The sequence below is a fragment of the Sorex araneus genome, chromosome 2, assembly GCF_027595985.1.
Source record: "Sorex araneus isolate mSorAra2 chromosome 2, mSorAra2.pri, whole genome shotgun sequence".
Lineage (NCBI taxonomy): Eukaryota > Metazoa > Chordata > Mammalia > Eulipotyphla > Soricidae > Sorex > Sorex araneus.
Window position 1 is genome coordinate 261,429,594 of NC_073303.1, and position 24,659 is coordinate 261,454,252.

Genomic DNA, 24,659 nt, shown 5'->3' on the forward strand with positions numbered 1-24,659 from the left:
CGGCTGCGCGGCCCTGCAGCGTGGGTGCCCCGGGCCTGACCCGAATCCGGAGCATCCCACCGACGGCTCCATTCTGCGAGCCTCGAAGAGGCCGGGGGCCCCGCCCGGAGGACACCGCCCGGAGGACACACGTCGGGGAGCCCGGAAGGAACAAAGGCCCGGAGGGGCCCGGCCCGCGCCGCAGAGCCCAGCGCTGCGGGGCCGCGCGGCCCCTTTAAGCGCGCGGCGGAAGGGGCGGGGCGGCGCCGCGGGGCGTCACTTCCGGGCGGCGGGCGGCGGGGGGCGCGGGAGGCGGGGGCCTGGGGCTGGGACCCACGCGGCGCGCGGCCCGCCCGGCCTGCAGCGCTCGCACCCCGCCGGCGGCACCATGCCCTTTGACTTCAGGAGGTGAGTGGCCGCGCGGCCCCGCGGCCCCCGGGACCCCCGGGCCGCACCCGCCGCCGGCCGGCGCCCTCCGGGTGCAGAGGGGGCCTCCCGCCGGGGGGACCCTGCCGCCCCCTCCCGGGGCCGCGCCCCGGCTGACAGGTGCGCCCGGGGCCCGGGCCGGGGCGCGCTAACGGGCCCCTCGGGGGGGGGGGGGCCCGCGCGACGCTGCAGCCCCGAGCTGCGGGTGCAGGTGGGGGTCTCGCCGGCTGCGCCCCCCGCCCCGCCCCGGGCCAGCCCCGGGCCTGGCCATCCCGCCCCCCTGCCCGGTGTGCGGGGCCTGGGGGCACGCGGGGAGAGGAGGGGCGGGGCCGTGGCAGGGGACCCCTCGGGTCTGGCCCTGGTTTGCTGCAGCCGCCACAATGGGCCCTTTGTGGGGTCCCGTGGCCTCACGGCCCACGTCGTGCTGGAAAACGGGGCCTTCTGCGTTCCCGCCCGGGAAGGGGCCCGGGCCTCCCGGGGCGGGGGGCGCGGGGGCCTGAGGCAGCCCCAGGGTGGGTGTCCTGGGGACGGAGGAGGGAGCATCCGCAGGCGGCCCCCTCTCCCGGCACTTCGGTCTGCTCTAGAAGTTCCGGGTTCGGGTACAGGCTCTGTCCACTGCTCCCCTCAGCTTGGCCCACCTGGGACGCCCTTCTGGTATCTGTGCCTGCACATGGGGTGACAATGGTCCCACCTGTGGGGCTGAGTGCTCAAGGAGCCTCCCAGCCTCCGGCCCCCTCAGCCAGAGGGGGCTTCTTCGTGCTCCAGTGAGGGATGTGGGTGGGTCAGTAGCTTCTCCTAGGCACCTGCCTTGTGCACCACAGTGGGGTTCCTGGGGGCCCACTGGCTGCTTTCTCCTTCCGATGTGCATGGCATTAGGGGGAGGGTCAGCCCTTCCTCCCCTCCCCGCCCCCATTCTCCTCTTGCTCCCATGGCAGGTGACCTTGGAGGGGGGGTAGGTGTCAGGCCTGGGCAGGTCATTGGCCTCCCTTGGACCTGGTGTCATCAGTTGACATGGTCCAGCTTTCTGGCCCTCTGTGCAGCCCCCAGGCTGACCCTGGGTCTGACCAGTGTTTTGTCACGTCTGTGCAGGGGAGCCGGGGCCCATCTGCCCAGCGGTGGCTCCCAGGTGGCCCCGGAGTGCAGCGGTCACCAGATTTCTGGTGCCTTCAAGTCTCTCTTTAGGTTATTCTCAGCCTCACCTGGTGGTGCTCAGGGCTCCCACCTGGTGGTGCTTTGGGGACCCTGGGTGGCCAGGGGTTGAGCTGGGGTAGCGCGGAGCTTAGTGCCCGGCCCCTCCGCCAAGTCTCATGTCCAGCCGCCTCCTTGCCGCCTCCCGCCGGTCCCAGCATTCTGGCTCTGGAGGGTCAGTCGCCGCTTGCGGTCAGGGCTTGTTCTCTGCAGCCCCCAGCACACTCAGGAGTAAGCACGTCGGCAAGGGCGGGGGTCTTGCCTTGGGTCTCCTGGGAACGGGCATAAAGTGGATGCGTGCGTGAGTGCGTGCGTCTCACCCACAGCAGGTTGGCATGTCCAGGTGCCGAGGGCATAAGGGAGCCTTCCTTGGACGCTGCCGGCATGGGTGATGTGGGTCACTGGGTACAGGGGCCTGTCGCCTGCCATGCCAGGGGGAAACGTTTCCGTTCCCTGCAGCCCTGAGAGCCTGCGCCCTCCAGGAATCACGGTGTCCGCCCGCCCTGTCCCGGGCGGCTTGGCAGAGCCCCTGTGGGTGGCACGTGCCCCCCTTCCCTGAGCGTGCCATCTGCAGTTGCTGGGGTGTGAGAGACAGACCCGGGTGTGCAGGGCGGGATCCCGGACCTGCCAGCCGCCCGGTGTTTGCTGTTCCCCATGAATTCTTTCATTAGTACCTGGCGTGACCTCACAACCCGGATCTGTGGGTGGTGGTGGGGCTTGGCCCAGTTCCGGCTGGCACAGCCCAGTGGCACCTGCCACCTCCCTCGGAGCCTGGGCGAGGTGCTGGGGGGAGGGGGTTCCTGTTGCCCACTCCACCATGGGAGGGGGGGGAGCAGGCTCTGACCTGGGGGGGTGGCCGTCCTGCCCCCGATGTCTGTTTCGTGATGGGCTTCCCTGGGCAGGACGCCATGGGGGGTGGTGAGATGCCCTAGGGGAGGGCAGTGAGGGGCGGCCAGCGTCTGTCCTCAGGCCCTCAGGCTCCCTCTTGGGCTTTGCCAAGGTGACTGGTTTACCGCCCCCCTGGTTTCTGCCTTCAAGGGGCGCTCAATGCTCTGAGGATCTGGTCCAGCCTTGCAGTTCCTCCTTCCTCTGCACCAAGCTGACCCCAGCCACCACAGGGCGCTTCCCCCGAGGTGGGCCGGGGGAAATACACCAGCAGAGGGTAAGGCGCTTGCCGTGCGTGCGGCCCACTGGGCTCCATCCCTGGCACTGAGTTTGGTTCCCCAGTACTGCCAGGAGTGATCCCTGAGCACCATCAGTGTGACCCCAGTTCCCCACCTCACCCCCCGAGCAGTCAGGGCTGACGGAGAGCAAGGGTTAGGCGGGAGAGAAGTCTGTGTCCGCCCCTCTCGCCGTGTACCGAGCCTTCCCGGCCTGCTCCGTCCTTCCCAGCTGGGCCGGCGGGCAAGCGGGGCTGGAGGCCTGGCATCCAGGGCCCCGGAGGTCCAGCTCTTCCCCGGCGGAGCAATTGGATCCTTCACTTCCTCTTGCTAATTCCACCCCCTTCCTGAAGTGCAAAGAAAAGCTGCCTCTGCATTTCTTTTCTGTTTTCCTTTTTGTGCCTCTGCACTTCTTTTCTTTTTTCTGCTTTTGCCTTTGCTGGCCTCAGACTCTGATTCCCAGATGGGTGTTGCAGACCCCTGGGGTCCCGCACTCCCACCGGCATCTCCCCTCGCACCCTCTTCTCTCAGATGAGTAGGGGCCTTCTTCTTGCCCATCCAGCAGTGCTCAGGGCTGACTCCTGGCTCTGCGCTGAGGAATTATTCCTGGCAGGGAGTGGGGTGCCAGGGATCAAACCCAGGTTGCCGGCATGCAAGGCAAAACCTGCATTCTCTCTCTCTCCCTCTTTCTTTCTTTTACTTTTCTGTTTTGGGGTCACAGCTGGCAGTGGTTCAGGGGTCTGCACTCAGTACTCCTGGCAGTGCTCGGGGGCCCCATGGGGTGCCAGGGATCCAACCTGGGCCGGCCCCATGTCAGGCCAGCGCCCTCCCACTGTTCTGTTTGTTGCTCCAGCCCAGCTGATTATTTCTCAGGCCCCTCTCACCTTGTTGTCGGGGCTCAAAAGCCCCTGCTTGACCCCGCACAGAATAAGCCCTTCCCGAGGGTCTCCGGATTCCCGACCGTTGTCCCTGTAGTGGCTATTCTACTAGAGGGACCAGGGCTCCTGCCCTCCCCGCCCTCGTGGCCTCAGTCAGCTCCACCTTCTCTGCTGCCCCTCTGAGTTGGTCTGGGAGTTGACTGCTGGGCAGGGGTGTTCATTGGGAAAGTGGGGGTCTGGGTGGCTTAGCCACCTACCCTGGTTGGTCTGTTAGTGCCCCAAATGACACTTCACTGCAGACACCCCATGGTCAGGCGGGGGGGCTTGGGTCTCCTGGCGGGATGCTGGGAATCAAACCAGGGCTGGCCGTGTGCAAGGCAAGCACTTTAACCCTGAGCTCTCTGGCTCCAGTTTATTTTTATTTATTTATTTATTTATTTATTTATTTATTTATTGCTTTTTGGGTCACACCTGGCTCTGCACTCAGGAATTACCCCCGGTGGTGCTCAGGGGACCCTATGGGATGCTGGGAATCAACCCGGGTTGGCCGTGTGCAAGGCAGACACCCTCCCCAGTGTGCTATCACTCCAGCCCCTCCAGTTTATTTGTCTTTAGGCCATATCTACTTCTGTGCTCAGTCACTCCTGCAGTGCTTGGGAGGGGGCGGGTGGGTCACACTGGCCCCGACATACAAAGCTGCAGCCAGCCCCCCCCCACGTTTTCTCCTCTCTCTTTTTTTTCTTTCTTTTTTTTTGCTTTTTGGGTCACACCTGGCAATGCACAGGGGTCACTCCTGGCTCTGCACTCAGGACCTACCACTGGTGGTGCTTAGGGGACCCTATGGGATGCTGGGAATCGAACCTGGGTTGGTCATGTGCAAGGCAAACGCTCTCCCCGCTGTGCTATTGCTCCAGCCCATTGTTTGTCCTCTTAGCTTTGATGGATTCCGCCTTCTTCTGCTCCCACTTTTGCTGTCCCACCCTTCCCAAGTTAGAACAGCACCCAACACTTCCCCTACACACACGGGCACTAACTGGGATCCCTCGGACACAGGTCTGAAAGGAACCAGGGCTGCCATTATGGGGTGAGTTTGTGGCTCAAGGAAGCAGGAAGAGGGTGTGCTCTTCCTTCCGTCAGCTCCCTCCCACCCACCCATCCGCCCACCCGCACACCCACATACCACCTACTGACCCACCCCCCAACTCCATCCCTCCGTGCACCCATCTATCCATCCATCCCCCATCCATCCATCCATCCATCCATCCATCCATCCATCCATCCATCCATCCATCCATCCATCCATTCATCCATACATCCACTCACCCACCCATCCATCCATCCATCCATCCATCCACCCATCTACCAACTCCGTCTATCCACCCATTCATCTTTCCACCTTCTGTTCGTCCACCATCCGTCCACCGTTGAGTCATTTGTCTATCCCTTCCTACTCCATTGATCCACCCGTCCATCTGCTCCCTCCCTCCCTCCTTCCCTCCCTCCCTCCATCCATCCCTTCAGTTTCCCAGGCCTCTGGGTGGCGGGAAGGTGAGGGTGAGTGGTAGTGACAGCGCGGGGCTTCTCTGCCGTGGCTCTTGGTTCTGGGAAGGAAGGGGGACATGGCCGGGGTGACTGGGTTGGGGGGGAGCTGATGTATTCACTTGACCCATGAATACCCAGAGATGGCAGACAGCCTGCAGTCTGACCTGGGCCCCCCAGAAACCCTCCATGCCTTTCACACCTGGGCCTTCCTTGCCTGTCCCCCCATGGCTGAGGGTCTGCTCTCGGGCTGCTGGCCAGGGGTCATGTGTGTCCAGGGGTGCCCTGCAGAGTGGTAACTGAGGCTGCCGTTAGGTGGGGCCTGGGGGACCCTGTTCCCCACTCACACTTTCCCTGCAGCAGCGTGGAACCTTCCATGCGGGTCCTCTGCAGCCCCTACCTCATCCCGGCTGCCCCTCTCCCCGTGGTCAGTGCTCAGTGCCCAAATCTGGAGTGGGGCGGGGGCTGGGAGGGAAGGGCTGCTGACACCCGCGCCTGGGCTGGGGCCGGATCCTTCCCACTGTGAGGACTTGGGTCCTGAGAGGTCGAGCGTCTGGCACCAGGGCGGTCAGCCAGCCATCAGCTGCCCTGGACCCCGGAGCCCAGAACCCTCCCCCCTGCATCCCCATACTGGCACCAGGGCGGTCAGCCGGCCCATCAGCTGCCCGAGACCCCGGAGCCCAGAACCCTCCCCCCTGCATCCCCATACTGGCACCAGGGCGGTCAGCCGGCCCATCAGCTGCCCGGGACCCTGGAGCCCAGAACCCTCCCCCCTGCATCCCCCTACCTGGCACCAGGGCGGTCGGCTGGCCCATCAGCTGCCCGGGACCCTGGAGCCCAGAACCCTCCCCTCCTGCATCCCCCTACCTGGCACCAGGGCGGTCGGCTGGCCCATCAGCTGCCCGAGACCCCGGAGCCCAGAACCCTCCCCCCTGCATCCCCCTACCTGGCACCAGGGCGGTCGGCTGGCCCATCAGCTGCCCGGGACCCTGGAGCCCAGAACCCTCCCCTCCTACATCCCCCACCACCACTTTGATTTTTGTTCCAGCCTTGCTGGATGGGACCCCTCGGTCCTGCTGAAGCCGGGGGTCCTGCCCAGCAGTGGCTTCCTCCTGCCACCCCTGCCCCGGCCCTGCAGGGGAAACTGGGTCACTTTCTCGGCCAGGTGCTTTGTCAGAGCTGAACAAAGGCCGGGGAGGGCTCCCCAGCAGCCTCACACCTGCCCCAGCCGCACCCCTGCCTCACTGTTGGTGTCACCCCCACTGGGGGCTGCACCTGCCCTTCACCCCCCTCCAGCTGCAGCCACCTGGGCAGTGGCCCTGGAGGGGTGCTGGGCAGAGCTGGGGGTCCCTGGTGTGTTCCCCCAGCCCCCGCCCAGCCAGCAGTCCAGATGCAAATCTCGAGCTCTCTGGTCATTTCACTGTTCCCTTTTGCTCTTTGAGCCCACCCAGCTGTGCTCAGGGCTTGCTTCTGGCTCTGGGCTCAGGAATTACTCCCGGTGGGCTTGGGGGACCGTATGGGATGCCAGGGATTGAACCCAGGCCGGCCGCGTGCAAGGCAAGTGCGCTCCCCGCTGTACTGTCGCTCCAACACCACCAGTGGCTTTTGGGGGGATTCACTTCTGACTCGGTGCTTGGGGGTCACTCTTAGTGGTGCTGGGGGCGCCATATGTGGTACCACATGCCAGGCAAGTGTCTTTGACTGCCCCACCCCCACCCCCCAGATGTCTCCGGGGCCTGTCTCGTCTTCTCTGAAGTGCCCCAGGATGCTGGGCAGTGCCTTGTGGCTGCAGACCCCTGGGATACTCTCTCCCAGGCTGGGTGGGGGCTGTGGGCCAGCCTGTCCACCCGCTTCCTGTGCCCACAGCCCTGGGGCTGAGCCTGCCTGGTGGGTCCAGATCTGCGGCATGTGGAGCTGCCTGTACTGCCATGGATGCCGCCCCCCCCCCCCCCGCGTGCTGTCCACTCCCGAGGCTCTGGCAGGAGGCACTGGTGGAGGCTGGGCCGGGCGGGGGGCGGGAGCTGCGGCCGTCCCTGTGTAGCCTTGACCCGGCCCCCTGGCGGCCTTAGGGTGCGTGAGGCTGGCTGGAGGCCAGGGGTCCAGGCGCCCCCGCTCAGGGCCAGTGTGAGGGCGTCCCCTTTCTCGTGGGCCAGCAGGGCATGTGCCTTGGGGCCATGGGGGGAGCTGGGCAGGATCCGCTGGCCCGGGGCTGGCCGTCTGGACTCTCTGCCAAGGCCCTTTGATTCACATTTTCCACATGGACTCGGTGCTTTGAAAGTGCTGACCTTCCGCTGGTCCCATGTCCCTCATTAAACTAAGTCACATCCTCTCAGAGGGAAGGACAAGACGCAGGCCTGCCTGACCAGTGCCCACGGGGGTCCTACCTGAGAGAGGCTGAGCCACGGCCTGGGGTGCCCAGCTGGGGTGGGCGGGTGGGGGGGTCTCAGACCGGCCTCCCTCGCCAGCAGGGCAGAGCTGGAGTGCATGGAGGGGGCTTCCTGGAGGAGGAGGGCCATGCTGGGGGGCGGGGGGAGGGCATGGGGGACACACAGTGGGTGGCTCTCCGCCCCAGCTCTGCTGCAGGGGGCAGGGCTGGCCCTGTGAGGGAGCGGGAGTGTGGCCGGGGCCGGGTGTGCGTCTGTGTTGTGGGGGGCAGTGTGGACCCCGTAGTGTTTCCCGCTGGGGCTGCCCCTGGAGGCCTCTCGAGGCACCGGCACAGGTGGGCAGTTGCAAAGCTCTTGTTTTATTTACGTTTTTTTGGGGGCGAGCCCCACCCGGCAGTGCTCAGGGCTTACTCCTGGCTCTGTGCTCAAAGACCCCTGTGGGATGCCAGGGGTCGAACCCCGGGCAGCCTCGCCCATGGCAGGCGCTCTGCCCGCTGGACTCTCGGGCCCCGCACAGTTCCGGGCGTCAGAGGAGTGAGCAGGCGGGGAGAGCCGGGTCTCTGGTGGGTGGGGGTCTCTGGCGGGCGGGGGAGCTGTCTCCAGGCGGGGGCACCTGCCTTCCCCAGCTGGGCCCTCCCGCCCCGTCCTGCTCATCCTGACCCGGGCCTGAGCCCCATGTCAGGGAGCGCCGTCGGCTGCAGTCTGTCTGTCTGTCTGTCTTGGGCAGACACTGCTCACCAGAAGCCGTGAGCCGCTGTTCCCCCCACCCCCTTTCCACCTTCCGGACGCCGGGCCGCTCACGGTGTCCCCACTCCCAAGCAGGTGTCCCACAAAGCGCGAGGGGGAGTCTTCTCCCCCCGCCCCCTCTCCTCATTTTGGGTCTCCCCCATGGTGCTGCAGGGGCCCTGGGTGCCAGGGCCCACCCTGCGCGCACTCAGCCTCTTTGTTCTTACTCTGGAGGCCATGCCCAGGGTGCTCAGGGCCTGCCCCGGGTTCGGTGGTAGGTGGGGGCCCAGTCCCAGTAGGGGACTCTGGGTGCTCGTGAGGGTTGAAATCTGGGGCCCCTGCCGGCCCACTCCGCTCTCCCCTCCCACGCCTCGTCTGGGAGCGCCCAGTCCTGGTGGGGGCTCACTGTGGGGGTCTCTGCTCCCCGTGGGCCCCCACACCCCCAGTCTCTCGTTGGGGCCTTGGGGTCGGGGTGGGGCCGTTCCCTGTCAGTGCCAGGCCCCCCACGGCTGCATTTTTCTCCACTGATTTTTCCTGTTTTGATGAAACTTGGCCCTTTGGCTGCAGAGGTTCCCAGGAGGGGACTCTCGGGCCAGCCCGGCCAGGCTGGCCGGTCATTCAGGAACCGTGTCCCTGGCTGCATTCCAGCGGGGCTTAGCCTTCCTGCTGGCTGGGAATGGGGCCCGGCCTGCCTCCCCCCCGCCCCCTCCCCTGCTTCTCAGGCCTCCTTATCGCTTTTGCCAGCCCACGGGGAGGGTCGCGTTCCCGCCTCCTGTCAGCCTGCGTCCCCAGCACCCCCGCCCGCTTCCAGACTGGGGGGACCATGCGGGTTGGTTGGAGTCCGGCCTGCCCGTCTGGGCCCTCCAGGCTGCTGACTGCGGACACCTACTTGGGGCTCTGGTGGCCCGAGGGGAGGAAGTCGGCAGGCCTGGCAGGAGCAGTGTTTGCTGCCCTCTCGCTCCAGCGCGCCCCAGGGCCGAGGCTCACCCCGGTCTGCTCCCGTGTGGCCCCAGACAGAGGGTCTCTGCAGGGGCCCGTTCCGCGTGGCTGCAGCCCTCCCGCCCAGATGCATTTCTGCTGTAGGGTCGAGTTCGGGTCTTGTTTCCTTGGGGGTGCCGTCCCCCCCTCTCCGCCTCCTTGGGGGGACAGCCGTCCTGCTGTCTGTGATCGCCCCGCCAGGACCCCCGGGGCCCTAGGGTCAGGGCTGGGGCTGGGGCGTTTGTCCCTGATCTTTCCTCTGCTTGGCTGGTCTCTGGCCTCTGACTGCTCGTCTTCAGCATCCCGCTCTGCTCTGTCCCCACCCCGGGGTGTCCCGCGTCATTAGAAGCTGTGCTCTCCCCCTCCCACACGCCTGCGTGCGTTCATTCATGCTCCGTGTTGGCCGACCGGCAGGCAGCCGTTCGGCGGGGCCAGGCTGCCTCCCACCTGAGACGCCCGGGGCATGTGAGGCTGGAGGCCGGTGCCAGAATTTGCCCCGGGGGTGGCCCGGAGCCGCTCAGCTGCCCCGGGGTGCCCGCTGTTGCCTGGGTGTGCCCACACCCGCCAGCTCGGGATGGGAAGCGCGTTGCCCTTTGAGCATCTTCCTGGCTCCTCTGATGGTCGCCTGGTCACGTGAGGTCAACGCGTCCTGTGGACGGGAATCCAAGGCCCGGAGAGGCCCCCCAGCTGCAGGGTCCCCGCTGCTGCCCGCAGCCCGCAGACTCGCAGGAGAGAGGAAGGGGAACTCGGCCACGGGCTTGGGGCCGGGGCAGCCCGGTGTCCGGAAGCAGCAGGGAGCGGGCCTGGGGCAGGCACATCCGTCCCACCGTCCGGGGCAGGAATGTTCTCGGAGCAGGAAGTGCAGGCCGGGAGCCGCGCCCGCCTTTGTGCTCGCAAACGGGCCCCTGCGCCCCACAGCGCTTGGAGCTGTGCCCCCAGCCCGGGCCCAGGCAGCCCCTAGGGACAGCGGCTGGCGAGGGCAGCTGGAGGCTAGGCCAGCCTTGGCTGGACTCCCGCCACTGCAGGGGTCACTCAGGGTGGCACTCGGCCCACCCGCCACCATCAGCCCTGCGAGCAGAGCCGTGTCCCCTGCCCGTGGTCTCTTCTCCCTCCTGGCCGCTGCCGTGCCCTCATAGTTCAGACTCTGCCAGCGCACGCCCCCTCACCATCTTCCTGGCCGCTCAGGGGGCTCCTCCATCCCCCAGGAGGATGACGTCAGTTCCTCAGTCCGTGGGCATTGACTGACCATCTCTCCTGTCTCCACTCTCCATGGTGCCCACAGGGGTGGACACTGAATGTCAGTTTTCCCCTCTTAGAGATGGAAGCTTGATGCCTGGGGAAATGTGTGTGTCGAGGTACCCGGTACGCTGTGGGCTGGAGGTGCCCACCAGCTCTTGAGGGATTTTGTTTGTTTTGGGGCCATACCCAGCAGGACTCAGGGCTTACTCCTGCCTCTGCTCGAAACAGTCGTTCCTGGCAGTGCTAGGGCTCCCTGTGGGGTGCCCGGGATCGAACCTGAGCCCACCAATCCCCAAGCGCAGAGCTAGGAGCGAGCCCTGAGCCCTGCTGGCTGTGGGCCAAAACCAAAAACCCAAAGAAAAGAGCACTTTGAAGGGGTACCCGGGAGAGGGGAGAAGGGTAAGGTGCAGGGCTGGAGCCATAGCACCGCGGGGAGGGCGTTTGCCTTGCACGGCCAACCCGGGTTCGATCCCCAACATTTCATAGGGTCCCCCGAGCACTGCCAGGAGGTATTTTTGAGTGCAGAGCCAGGAGTAACCCCTGTGCATTGCTGGGTGTGACCCAAAAAAGAAAAAAAGAAAGGTCACATGCCTCCTTAGCAGCTTCTGCCTAGAAAGCTCCGTGTGAATTCTGACACTGCGGAGGGTCTTACCCCACCCCAGCACTGCGCTGAGTGGTTCCTGAGCACCGTGAGGTGTTACCCAAAACAAGTCACACAAAATAAAAGAGAAACCTTGAACAACGAACTTTGAAAAAACGGAAGTTTTGTCAGCGTGAAGTGGAAACCAGCGTCTCGAGCCCGGGTCCCAGCCCTGGCCTGTCCGGTCAGTGCTGGGAGAAGGTGGTGATTCTGGAATCATTTGCTCCGCTGGCCTCGGGGCCACACACAGGGCTCCCAGATCCTCACGCGGGACCGGGGGCGGGACCCAGGCTGGCAGGGTGGACGCTGGGCTCAGAGCCCCAGCAGCTCCCTGGCCAAGGAGGAGGTCAGCCTGACACTGGCCCTTTGGTCAAGCGTGAGGCTCTGGGCCGTGAGAGGACGCCCGGCAGGTCCGGCCTGGGTCCCCCCGTCCCCCAGACAGAGAGGGGGCGCGGAGGTCTCTTTCCTTTGGGTCCACACCAGCTGGTACTCGGGGCTGCCTTTCCCCCTCCGTCCTCAGAGATGGCTCCTGGTGGTGCTTGGGTGGCCCCGGGCCCCTGCATGCAGAGTCAGCGCCCTCGCACCCCAGCCCCCACAGTCCCCCCGCCCCACACTGCGGACTTCTCAGGGCAGCCGACTCGCTCTCGCAGGTTCCAGGTTTGGAATGAGGCCGCGGCCCTGTGTCCCTTCCTCCCAACCCCCCCGGGGACTGGGGAACGGGAAACAAAGTGTTACCTAGTTGATTCATTGTGGCAGGCCTGGCTGTAAGAAACTTCAGTGTAGCGACAGGGTTAGGTGAGGTTAGGTGGGGTCCCTAAGGGAGCCGCTGAGGAGCTGAGGGACTTAGCTGTTACGATCTTAAAAGTGGACGGCCGGGCCCCCAGAGATGGTTTGTGGTGGATGGGGGAGGAGCCCCTGAGCATCACAGGGAGTGGCCCCCAAGCCGAAAGTGGAGGTGACTGTGGTCCCGTAGGAAGTGTGGGCTGGGAGGAGGGCAGCGGGCGGAGAGAAAATCTCAGACGTCCGCTCGTGTTGGCGGCTCTGAAGCAGCCCTGAACCGGGGTTGGCTTGCGGGTGGACTCCCCCGGAGAGCTTGGAAGCCTGCAGGCCGCGCCCAGAAAAAACCTTTTGGTTGTTTTGGGGGCCACAGCCAGCTATACTCGGGGGTTCCTCCTGGTTCTGTGATCAGGGGTCATTCCTGGCTCTGCTTGGGGCGCCTGTGGGATGCCAGGTTGCGAACGTGGGCTGGCAGCGTGCACGGCGGACGCCTCACCCACCGCGCTGTCCCGCTCCCAACGCCAGGAACCTCTTGGCCCGGCTGTGGGGCTGACGTTGGTTGGGGGCTTTAATACAGGGTGCTGGGGCCGGCCCTGGGGGACTGAGCCGGGCCGGGGAGGGAGCTGGATGCTGCAGTAATGCATGGCCCAGCGCTTCCGCAGACGCTGCCCGCTCCTTTCCTTGTTTCTTCTTTTGTTTTGGGCCACACGGGTGGTGCTCAGGGCTTACTCCTGTCTGCACTCAGGGATCACACCTGGAGGGGTGACGGGCAGGGGGACCCTATGCAATGCTGGGGGTGGAGCCCAGGTCCGCTGTGTGTAAGGCGAGTGCCCTCCCCTGCCCTCCCCTGCCCTCCCCTGCCCTCCCTGCTGTGCTGTAGCTCCAGGCCCTTGACTTTTAAAATTTGTTTTTGGGCCACGCCTGGCGTTGCTCAGGGCTTATTCCTGACTCTGTTCAGGGGTCAGTCCTGGAGGGGCTCGGGGGGCCATACGGGATGCTGGAGATTGAACCTGGGTTAGCGATATGCTCGACAGACATACCTGCCGGACTGTCTCTGCCCCTAGTAGTTGAATTAAGAAAAAGGGTGGGGGGGACATGGGCCAGAGCAGTAGTCCAGTGGGTAGGGCTTTGTCTTGCATGCGGCCAACCTGGGTTCAATCCCCAGCAGCCCATATTGCCCTCTGAGCCCCTCCAGGAATGACCCCTGAGCACAGAACCAGGAGTAGCCCCTGAGCATTGCTGTGTCTAACCCCCAGAAAACCTAAGGGAAAAAAAAGGAAAGAAAAAAACAACCAGATCCAGAATACAGACAGGACAGGCAGGCCGGGTGGCCGTGCTGGTGGCTGGAGACACCCCCCCCCCCACCGCCCTGCAGTCACGTGGTCGGGTGTGGCCCTGCGGGGTGGGCTCTCGGCCGGGATTCCTGGGGGCTCATCTTTTCCAGCGGTTCTTCCAGGCGTCTGTCAGGAGCGTGTGCCTGGGAGCTGGCTGCAGGGGGACTGGATGGGGGAGGGCGGGCTGAAGCCCCCTCCCCGTGGCTGAGAGAGGGGAGACGGGGGACTGTGGTCCCTGCTCCGGGGCGCGTGGCCTCGCCGCCCGCCAGGGCATCGCAGCGTCCGGGCCTGGGCTGGATCCATGTCCTCTGGAAAACTACATTTTGCTCAGCTGCCAAGTCAAACTGGGGCCTGTGCCGCCGGCCCCGCAGCCGGGCCCCCGCCATGACTCATGCCGAGTGGGAGGGCACGAGGGAGGGGGCGGGGACGGCCGGTGGACCCGGGCGGCATCCGCAGAGGGCCTGGTCGGGCCCGGGCTGCCCTCGCTGTTGAGAAAGGCGCTGTGCAGGCACACCGGGTGACACGAATGGCCGTGATGCGCCCAGGCGCAGGGCTGGCTTGGGGCCGGCTTCTCTCGGCTCCGGACGCTTCACCTGTGGGGCCCGGGGGTGAGGGGACACGGGAAGTGCCCTGCGGGGGTCACACAGTGAGTTCCTGGGCATTGCCGTCACGCGTCCTCGGCTTCCTGGGACTCCGTTTTCTGCCCCTGACATGGGTCTGCTAGGTTTTGCCATCGCATGCCCCTTCCCCCTCCCCCTTCCCAGCCTCCCTGCCTGGCCTGGGAACCTCGCCTCCTACCCCCGCTCTGGCAGGCAGGTGGGACCTGGGGGCTGTCCCTGGGACAAACCTGCCTGCTGGGCCCCGGTGTCTCCACGGCCCCTCGAGGGGAACCCCAGGGTACTGTGCCCACTACCCATCTTTGCAGTTCTGGCGTCTGTTCTGATGCCAAAAATATACTTTAGGTGTGTGTGTGTGTGTGTGTGTGTGTGTGTGTGTGTGTGTGTGTGTCTGTCCCCGTGTCCCGTGTGTCTGGCCACGCCCGGTGGGGCTCAGGACTGACTCCTGGTGGGGCTCAGGGACCAGATGGGGTGTGGGGGACTGGGCCCTTCTCGGCCCCCAGAGGCTCAGCGCAGAGTTCCCGCCTCCACCTGCTCTTCTCTTTCTCCTCCCTTGGCTCCCTTTTTTTTTTTTTTTTTTTTTGTGAAGTGTGGGGAGAGAAAGAACCTACATTTTGTCGCTTGGCCGGTTTTGAGTCTTCGAGGAGAGGGCGAGAGTCTCGGGCCCTGCCCTGGACACCAGGCCCGCCCCCGGCTCTCTCTCGGCCTTGAATCCTCGCGCAGGGGCCACACTCAGCGGTACTGAGCCTGGCGCAGACTTGGCCATGTGACGCGAGGTGGACCTGGGGCTGCCGGGGGGGCGAGTCGTGCGGTCGTGGGCTCAAACTCAAACCCAGCGCGTGCTCTGCTCCTCCAGCCTCCCCCGTCCCTCTCTTCGTCCTGCCTCTGCCCTCAGCTCTGATGGGGGACTCGAGCTCCCTCAGGGTGCCTGTGCGTCGTCCTGTGGAGCTGGTGTTGGGCGCTGTCAGATGGAACCTGTTAGGCGCTCGAGGGTCACCCGGGCTTTCCCAGGGTGGCTGCTCCTCTCCGGCCCCCGTCCCCTAAACGACAGACACCCACGCACACCCACGGTTTCTACTTTCATCTCTCAAGCAAATCTTTTTTAACTTTTTTAGGCCATGCCCGGCAGTGCTCAGGGCTGACTCCTGGCTCTGTGCTCAGGGATCACCTCTGGTGGTGCTCGGGGGCCCTGTGGGGTGCCAGGGTTTGGCCCCAGGTGGGCCGTGTGCCAGGCGGGTGCCCGCTGTAGCATTGCTCCAGCCCCGCCTTTAAAGTCTTGGTGGCAGGCGTGTCCTGGCGGGAGGCCAGGGAGTTTGAAAATCCAAACCCCGGAATAGCTCCTGCTCGGGGTGTCTAAATGCCGCCTGTATTTTTATCCTGTGACGGCGGCTTCTAAAGGCCTGCTGCCGTCTGGCTGTCTAAGAATCCGGGGGCGCTGTTTACAGCCATGCCCTGGGGCTGGGCAGGGCCTGCCTCTGCACCCCAGGGTGGGGATGGCCAGCGAGGCCCGGCCGGGCAGGTCAGCACCTTTCTCTCTCACGTGAGGCCGTGGGCTCTGTGGGGCCCAGGACGAGGTGGGTGTGCCACGGTCCCACTGACCGGGATAACCCGGATAGCTCAGCTGCGTCCAGACCTCCAGCCTCCGAGAACAACATTCAAATGGAAACATGCGTGACTGCTGGTGTTCTGTTCTTTCTCTCTTTGGTGACCCCAGCGGTGCTGGGGGCCGACTCCGGCAGTGCTCGGGGAGCTGCTGCGTGGGCGGTGGGGGTTGGGGGCCCTGCAGGCAGCCTCCTCGCCCCAGTCTGCTCCAGCCCCCCGAGCTGGCTCCCCACCCCCACGCCTGGCTTCTGCTCAGCAGTTCCCGCATGTTCCGGCTTCCCACACCGTTTGCTGACGCCGTGCTCTGCCCTTGGTGCTGGGCCCTGGGCCTCAGTGGACCCAGTGGCCCCGGGGGGCGTGTGGGTCACACTGCTGCCTTGGTGCCCCCTGTGGATGGGCGCGTGCGCTTGTCCCACAAGTGTCCCCGCAGACTCGCTCTTGGCCGAGTCGTGCAGCCCCGTCACTGCGGGTGACTGCCAGCGCGAACAGGCCTCCGGGAAGGGAGGCAGCCAGGCAGGTAGCTGTGAGAATGTTCCGGCTCCGTGCTGGGGCCCTTCTGAGACGCTGGGGATGGGGCCTGGAGCGTGCGAGGCGGGCGCCCTCCCGCATGCTGTGGCTCCGTCTTCCTCTGCGGGTTTTTGTTTACTTATTTATTTATTTTTGGCTCTCTGGGTCACACCTGGCGATGCGCAGGGGTTACTCCTGGCTCTGCACTCAAATCACTCCTGGTGGTGCTCAGGGGACCATATTGGATGCCGGAGATCGAACCCAGGTTGGCTGTGTACAAGGCAAACGCCCTCTCCACTTGCTACCGCTCTGGCCCCGTCTGCGGCTTTTTAAAGCACCTTTGCGCCTTCGTGGGGCCCTTGCTGTCTCCGAGCTGTTTCTGCCAGGGCTGTTTTTGACTTCTCCCAGCAGTTCTGTTGAAGCACGATGGACAGAGCAGACGCCAGTGCTGAGGGCAGGCGTGTGGACGCTGTTGGAGACATGTGCCACTTCTGGTGATGGCCCGAACCTGGCACAGGCTTTCCTTCGTGTCCGTCCCCTCCTCCCTGGCACCGTCACCTGCCCGAGCGGGAGGCACGCCTGTCCCCACCCTGGCTTCCCTTTCTTCTCCCTGCCACCTTTCTCGCGCCTTGTGCCAGGGTGGTTGGTGACTTGCGGGTGTCTGTTGCCGAGTCACAGGCCACCGTGTGACTGCTGTGGTGTGTGCTGTTCACCTGTTGGGGGCTCTTCGGGGTCTTGGGTGGCCGTGGTTCTGTCTGAGCTCACGGCGTCCCCCCACATCTCTGTAAGGGAATCTGCTCTCCGTCTCTCTTGGGCACGCGCCCGTGGGGGGTGTAAGCGTTCTGTTCCGTGTGTGTCTGTGGGGTGGGGCCATGCCTGCTGGCGCCCAGGGGCCCCTGGGTCCCCGAAGAGTCCGGGGCTCAAACCTCGTCACCTGCTCTGGCCTGTTGCGCCGTCTCCCTGGCCTGGGGTCTGTTTAATCCTTTTTCTTTGGTTTTGGGGAGTCTAGTGGTGACCAGGGTCTGTTCGTGGCTCTGCCCCAGGGTGCCTCCTGGGGGGCCCTGGGGCCCCTGTGCAGTGCCGGGGCCTAACCTGCTGCCCACTGTGTGCGTGTCGGACCCTCCCGGCTGTGCTCTTTCTCGGCCGTCTGTCGGATGCAGAAGGCAGCCCAGGCCCTCCGTGGTGGCCACTCGTGTCGTGTCCAGTGCTTTCCGTCCTCACCCGCACTCGGTGTGGTCCGTCTTCAGAACGTTCTCCATTTCCTCGGTCTGGAGTCGGGGCCCCTCTTACTGCATTTTCCCAGGGGGGCATTAAAGATCCCGTGGTCTTTGCCACCCTCCAAGTCCCCCTGCGTCAGCTCAGTTCTATAAACAAAACCTCCTGTTCCGATGACTTTGACTGTTACTATGTTTGGACTGTGAGTGTATTTTTATAACCGCCCGAACCCACTCTCGCCCCGCCCCCCCCACCCCGCACCCGCGCCTGGCTGGACCCGAGAGCGTGAGGCCAGCTGCCTCTCGGCTCCTCTGTCCCTGTGGCCCTTCTTCGTCCCCCCAGAGCCTCCAGGCTGTAGCTCCGGTGTCACGGCCGTTTCACCCCGACTTAACTGCCCGCTGTCGGTGGGAGATTTGGGGACAGCGCCCAGGCTGTGTCCCAGTAGCCTGCGGGGTGTGGCCCCTTCTCGTGGCACAAGGGGGTGTCTTGCCTGTGCTGGCGGCCCCGTCCGCAGAGCCCTGGGCGGGTGGGGGCAGCTGCCCAGGAAGGGGCTCCCGGGGCTCTGCTGGCAGCTTTGCTCCCATCCCACGGTGGCCACCGGGCGGGCAGGGAAGGCCGGGACTCAGGGACCTGTAGGCCAAGCTCTGACATGGGCTCTGAGGTGCGGGGAGAGCCACTGAGGGTATGACGAGCCCCTCAGCCCCCTCTGGGGGGCCAGATAAGGCTGGAAGCTGAAGGGCGCCAGGTGCAAAAACAGGGAACCCACCACATACACACACACACACACACACACACACACACACACACACACACACACACACACACACACACACACACACACACACACACACCCATCTTTGGTTCTTTCGGCTGGGGGCTCTGAGCCAGCGAACCGTCAGTCCTTCTTACCACACTCTCTGGCCCTGGGGCCCGGCGGGCAGGGTGCCTGAGCCGAAGTGCCAGTTGACAGCCCTGCCGGCTATTTTGGGAGCCAGTGACCTGTGTCTTCCAGTGACCTGGCCCTCGGTGGGCGCTGGTTCCTTCGCCCTGGAAACAGTGACGCGGCAGGGCCCTGCCCACAGAGACCTTCTGCTACGAAGGTGAGGAGCGGAGTCGTCCATTCGCCAGACTCCGGCCCTGGCCTTGCTGGGCACATGGCCCGGCTTCCGGGCGTTCGTGTGGGGAAGGTTCTTGCCGCCATCCCTGAGTGGGGGTGGGCAGGGTGAATCTCGGTCACGGGGCCCTCTGTTCTCATTCGACAGACCTGGGCGACCGCGCATGCCCAGCCCTGGGCCTCCTCAGGGTTTTGCCCTTGGGGGTGTGCGCAGTGTGACTCGAGGGCCGGGCGGCTTGGGTTTCCCTGGGGAGCCCCGGGTCCTCTCACCCCGGCGTGTTCAGCCCCCTCCTCCCCGGCACGGGGCCCAAGGGGCAGGGCAGGGCAGGGCAGGGCAGGGCCTCCCTCAGGGTTCCCAGGGTCACGGCTGCTCTCGGCCCTGGCGTTGCAGCCGCAGGGCTGGGGAGAAAGGTCTGGTGAGCTTCCTGGGGTGGGGGCAGTCGGCCACGAGCGGGCACGTGTGGAACTGCCGTCCTGGGGGCAGGGCTGATGCTTTTATCTGCACCTTCGACCCCTGCCCACCGGGACCCCCTGGCTCCTCCGGGCACAGGTGGGTGTCGGGAGGCCTCATAGGTCCTCGTCAGCCTGCCCGGCCCCGTCGGTGCTTCCTCCTCCGGGCCGCACCTCTGCCCGGGGCTTCTGTTTCCTCTCTGTGGAGAGGCACGGCCCGACCCGGGGATGTCTGAGAAGCTTCAGGACCGGATGGGGGTGTCCAGCTGTGCCAGCTGTGCCCCTGGGCCCGGCCCGCTGGGCTCACGCTGCCCTCAGCCCCCTTGGTGCCTCCTGCCTTCAGCCTCTTAGGGAAGGACGTGGCTTGGAACAGCCCAGAAGGGGGTCTCGGCATCCCCCTGCCCCTCCCATGCGTTCCCCAAGCCCTGCCCCCACGGCCCCCGGAAGCTGCGCCATAGCTCTGGAGGCTGAGCCCCCTTGGTTTCTGGGCCCCCTCCCGGCGCTGCTTGGGGCTGACCCCTGACTCGCACCCCCGGGCCCCTCTGTGGTGTGGGGAGCGAACTTGGCCTTGCCCGGGGTGCTGCGCTCCCCCCGCCGGGGCCCAGCATGTCCACGCCGGTGTCCGCTCAGCCCCTGCTCGGGCCCTCGGGGTCACGAGTGTGGGCACTGTCCTGGCCCGGCCCGGCCCGGAAACGGGTCCAGGACCGAAACGCAGGTTGGCGGAGGCCGAGGGCCTGTGCCCAACCCATGTGCTGTATCTCTGCGTCCCCTATCGTCGAGTGGCCCCTGTTTGCTCAAAGCTGACTCATGTGGGCCAGAGGGAACGGTCACTTCCTGGCCCGTCCCGGCCTCCCGGGGCCCCTCTCCCCAGTGACCCTGGCTGCCTCCACCTCCCGTGGCTGTGGTCAGCCTGAGCCTGTCCCGCCTGCCCGCCCAGCCGGGGGTGGTGGTCGCTGTTGGAGAAGCTGTGCCTTGTGCTGCACCTCTCGGGGACCCCTGGGCATTGTTCAGACGGGTGGGTTTTCCCTGCTGGCGGGCGGAGGCGTTGGGGTACCCACCTGACCCTTGCGGTCACTGGTGCCGCCCCTTGGTACAAGCCGATCACTGCCGGGCACTGGGGCTTGGCTGGGCCCCCGGTGTCCTGCAGCTCTGCCTGGCGTGGGCGCCAGCTCCGCGAGTCGCGGCCTCGGCCACTTGGCGGGAGCCCCACAAGGCCTGTCTTCTTCCCGTCCCTCGGGGGTGGCGTCCCTGCCCCAGGCCAGCGGGCACCCACGTGGCGTGGCTGCCTGTCGTTGCCCAGCGCCTGCTCGGCCAGGGCCTGCCCCTGCTTAGCCCCTTCACCTGCCAGCCCCGCCCCCGCCCCGGCCTTCTGCTCCCTCCAGCCTCGGGGACCCCGGACGTTGGCAGGTGTTTATGGAGCGCGTTGCTCAGACGGAACTGCCTGTGGGGGCCCCCATGAGGATTTAAGTGGGATTTTCCCCTTCAGGGTTTTTTTTTTATTGGGGCGCAGGGGCTCGCTTGGGACCCGGGGCAGCCGCCAGCTGTATCCAGCTCACTGGGTCCAATGGTTCTGTTCTTGGTTCCCCGAGGAGCCGGTGGACCAGCCGGCTTAGTGCTGGCCCGGCGGCCCTGGGGGCCATCAGGGTCCACCTCGTGGTGCTCCCAGTGCTGGGCAGTGCCAGGGTCAGATTCCTGAGGTCACCCAGGGTCACGCCCAGTGCTGTTCCGTGGCGGGGTGGGTGCTGGGCTCCAACTTAAGGCCTCACACGAGCACCTCCCAGGCCCTGTTGCTGTCATCTTACATCAGAACAGCCCCACCCCGGGGCCCTCCCATCTCCCCTTCTCTCGGCCTTGTTCCTTGTTCCCACACCGCCTCCTCCAGAAAGCCCCCTGGGCTGCCCCAAGGCACATTAGGGCCGCTGATGGACGGAGTGCCGGAGTGCCTCTTCTGTTTCCTGCTGGGGCTCTGCTACCAAGTGACACGCGCCTGGGGCTGGTCTCCACAGCCTTTCCCAGACCCCAGTGTCCCAAGTTTCTGAGCGCCTGGTCCCCACGGCGTCTGAGTGTCCGTACCAGAAATAAGCATCGGAAACAAAGGCTCGTTTCTAACGGCCGTTCACCGGCACGCTGGTTGGGCTCCTGGCGCCCTTATTTAACAGACAGGGAAACTGAGGCAGGCCAACACAGGGCAGAAGCAGAAAGGGCAGGACTGAACAGCTGGGCTGGGAAGACAGACGGCGTGGCTTGGATACCGTGTCCCCAGGGAGCTGAGCAGGCCTGAAAGTGGCACCTTGGACCTGGCGGGCTGCCTGCAGGCAGTGTCAGCCAGCACCCTGGGGGCCCGGGGGAGAGAGTGGGGTGGGGTGGCAGGTCTGATGCAAGAATCCTGAGTCACGGCCTGCTTCTCAGTCCCCCAGGGGAACCGCGGCTGCCGCCTCCAGCCAGTTCTGCTGGGGCGGGGACCGGCCTGGTGGAGAAGCCCCCAGCTCCCCCCCTCTGCGTTCCCTTTCCTCCTGCACAGGCAGCAGGGGTCGTGTGTGCCACGGAGGGAGCCGCCCAGGGCTCCGCCCAGGCCCCCCCCCCCCCCCCCCGCATTGGGAAGGACACTGGGGGGCGGGGTGGTCTGGAAAGGGCCTTGGAGGCAGAGGAGAGCTTCGGTCTTCCTGGTCTTCCTGGACGACGGAGACCCTGGCTGGCCCCTCTGATCTGCCTCGGCTTCGGCTTCCTGCAGGCCAGCAGGCCCAGCGCACCTGGGGGGCGGGGGTGTGGAAGGGGTCGAGCTCGAGAGCGAGTGTGTTTGTCCCCAGCCCTGCCCCAATACTGGCCCGATTCAGAAAGAAGAAAGCTTCATTAACAGCAGGGCCCCCTTTCTCCGCCCCCCCCCCCCCCGCCCCGCCCCAGGCCAAGGCGGGAGTTTTGGGTCTGAAACCTGGGAGGTGCTGAAGAGCAGCCCGACTCCCCTCTGCGCACCCTCACCGCCTTCCCCTCGGCTCTCTGCAGGTTTGACATCTACAGGAAAGTGCCCAAGGACCTCACCCAGCCGACGTACAGTGGGGCCATCAGTGAGTGACCACGTCCCGTGTGTGTGTGTGTGTGTGTGTGTGTGTGTGTGTGTATGTGTGTAGGTATACAGCGGGGCCATCAGTGAGTGACCAGGGCCCGTGAGTGTGTGTGTGTGTGTGTGTGTGTGTGTGTGTGTGTGTGTGTGTGTGTATGCTCGCGTGCTCGCACAGATATACAGCGGGTATATATACATACAGATATAGGTTGGTGTGTTTGTGGCCCCATTTGGCTACACTCTGTAGCCAAGTGGGGGCAATGCTGCCTCAGCCAGCCCGGCTGTGCCTGTCACCACCCCTGACCGCCACCTTTCTCCCCAGTTTCCGTCTGCTGCTGCCTCTTCATCCTCTTTCTCTTCCTCTCGGAGCTCACTGGCTTCATAACGACGGAAGTGTAAGTGATCCCCCCCAGGTCATTCTCTGGCTTCCTGGGACCCCCCCAATAAGAAGGGGCTGGGAGAGAGCACTGCTGGGAGCCCCCCACTAACTGCAGGCTCTCGCTGGCCAGCCCTGCCTGGAAGGGAGGCTCTGAGGGGCAGCAGGGGGGTCCGGGACGGGAGGGGATCCTGGTCCCATTCTGCTTGTGGGGGCATCTGGGCCTTGTTTTTAGCCCCAGTGTCCTCCAGGCCCAGCGGGAAGAGCACTGGGCAAGGTGCCCCCACGTGACACCCTCTGTCAGCTCCGCCCGTGGCTGATCTGCGGGTCTGGGAGAAGCAGCACTCTCGGGGTGGGGGCTGGGGGCCCGTCTGCTCCCCACGACCCGTGCACTGGCCAGAGAAGCTCAGGGTTGGGGAGTGGAGTGGCCTGTTGCCGTTGGGGTCACCCTGTCCTGGACCCTGCGACAGAGTGAGGGGCCTGCCCCCTCTACACCGGCCCCAGTGCCTGGCGTGTCCATCGGGGGGTGCAGCTGAGGTGGGGGATGTGACTATCCCCCCAGTTGGGGGGACTGGCAGGAGCCATGGCGCCAGGGCAGGAGCAGGGATGTGTGTGTGTGTGTGTGTGTGTGTGTGTGTGTGTGTGTGTGTCTGCCCCGAGGAGGGAGGGAAGGTGGCCATTGCCCCAGCTCCACCCATGTCCCCAGGGCCCCCTCAGCTGCGCCCCAGGTCCCAGGTGAGGCGGGGTGCTGAGGCCAGGCCCCGCGGCAGGTCCTGACGTCATGGAGCTTGTGACTTGGATGGGTCACAACCTCCCCCTGTTCTCTGGACCCAGGGCTGCCCCCTCCCCCCCCCCGTGCATGTGCATGTCCTGCAGGGCCCAGACACACACATCCATGGTCCATGATTCAGCCAGCCGGGCCCGCACACAGCACACACAGCCGGTGGCCTGTGCCCGGGCTCCTGCGTGCCCAGAGCGGGCCGAGGGGGGCCGGGCCTGCCTGGTGTGGAGCCGCAGCGGGTCGGTGCCCACTCTCCCGCCCTCCCGAGGAAATGAGGTCACCGCGGCTGGGGCCGCTTGGCTCCCCGCGTCCTGGCCCTCGGAGCTGTGACCTCACGCTAGGGGTGGGGGCTGTTTGCTTCGGGGGCCTCCGAGTTGAGCCCTTTGTTTCCCCTGGACCGTGGGTCAGCCCCTGCCGTGAGTGGGGCGCCTGGTCCCCTGCTCGGCTCTCTGCTTGGATCACTCGGCCCCAGGGAGTAAGGGCTGGGACGGGGGTGCCATGGGGGACGGGGTTTGACTCCTCACGTGGCGCCCCCAGCCGGCGAGGGCGCGTTTGGCTGAGACCACCGGAAGGTGGCGAGGGGCAGGGTCGGCCCCCTGTGTGTGCCCCGCCCACAGCCTGGACCCTCGAGGGGGCCTGGGGCTGAGTGAGGGAGTTTGGTGAAGCCCCCGGGAGTGTGGGGCCTGGCAGATGGCCGCGGTGGGTGAGAGCTGCTCTCTGGGGGCTTGGGCTTCCCAGGTCCCCGAGGGCCACCTATAGCGCCCTGACTCCCCCGCTCCCCACGCCCGCCCGGCCCACTGTGCGAGTTTCCATTCAGTGACGCAGCGGCCGGGCAAGAATCCGAACTATTCCAGGCGCTTCTCAGAGCAAATAACGCGCCTTTCCTCCCCTGGCCTCGGCTAGGGTTTCGGGGCCTCCCTGGCCTTCCCTCTTCCTCCCTCCCCACTCTGGGCCTCGTCCACCTCCTCCCTACCTGGCCTCCGCTCAGGGACCCCTCACACCACCCCGCCAATGCCCAGTGCACCCCCCGCTGCCCCCATTGGCACACACACCTCATGGCCCCAGAAGCCGGGCGCGGGCTCTGGCCAGGGGTGGGCCTGAGAAGGGGAGGGCCAGAGGGAGGGAGGGGTGAGAGGGCAGGAGGGCAGGAGGAAGGGAGGTGAGAGAGGGGAGAGGGATGAGAGGGGAGGAGGGGAGGAAGAGAGGGAGGAAGGGGAGGAGGAGGAGGGAGCAGGCCGGCAGTGGCTGTTCAGGGCAGCATAGCTGGGCCGCCTCTGCCCTCCAGGCACAGACTGGCCCCGCCCCCGAGGGTGAGCTCACCTGCCCCCCCCACCTGGACTCACCTGGCTGAGGTCACCTCCGCAGGGTTAGGGGGCGGTGACATCATTGGAGGCCCCTCCCCGGGGGGATGGAGTCCCCTCCCCAGCCCATCACCTCCTCCAGTGGCCCTGACCCCTGCTCCCCGCACCCCAAGCCCTGCAGGAGTGAGCCCCGAGCACTGCCGGTGGGGCCAAGGAAACCTAGGAAGAATAACCTTTTGGCAAGCAGAAGAGCTCTGGCACAGGGTGCAGCCCCCAGAACCCCGCCGCCCCCAGCCCTGCCCTCCCCGGAACGGAGCCCCCCAGAGTCTCGTGTCTTGGCCCTCCCTGTTCGGGCGGCTCCCTCCCGGGGTCCCTTTCCGGGCATGGCCC

At 65.7% G+C, this 24,659-nt stretch overlaps 1 protein-coding gene across 1 annotated transcript in view; it reads left to right on the forward strand.

The window, feature by feature from the left end:
• Positions 1 to 268: 268 nt before the first annotated feature.
• ERGIC1 (endoplasmic reticulum-golgi intermediate compartment 1) overlaps positions 269 to 24,659 on the forward strand; it is a 38,888-nt gene continuing 14,497 nt past the window's right edge. The window contains exons 1-3 of the mRNA XM_055127059.1: positions 269 to 387; positions 21,754 to 21,815; positions 22,134 to 22,206. Coding sequence (XP_054983034.1) covers positions 368 to 387; positions 21,754 to 21,815; positions 22,134 to 22,206 — 155 coding nt within the window. The 5' untranslated portion in view covers positions 269 to 367. The remainder of the gene's footprint in view (positions 388 to 21,753; positions 21,816 to 22,133; positions 22,207 to 24,659) is intronic.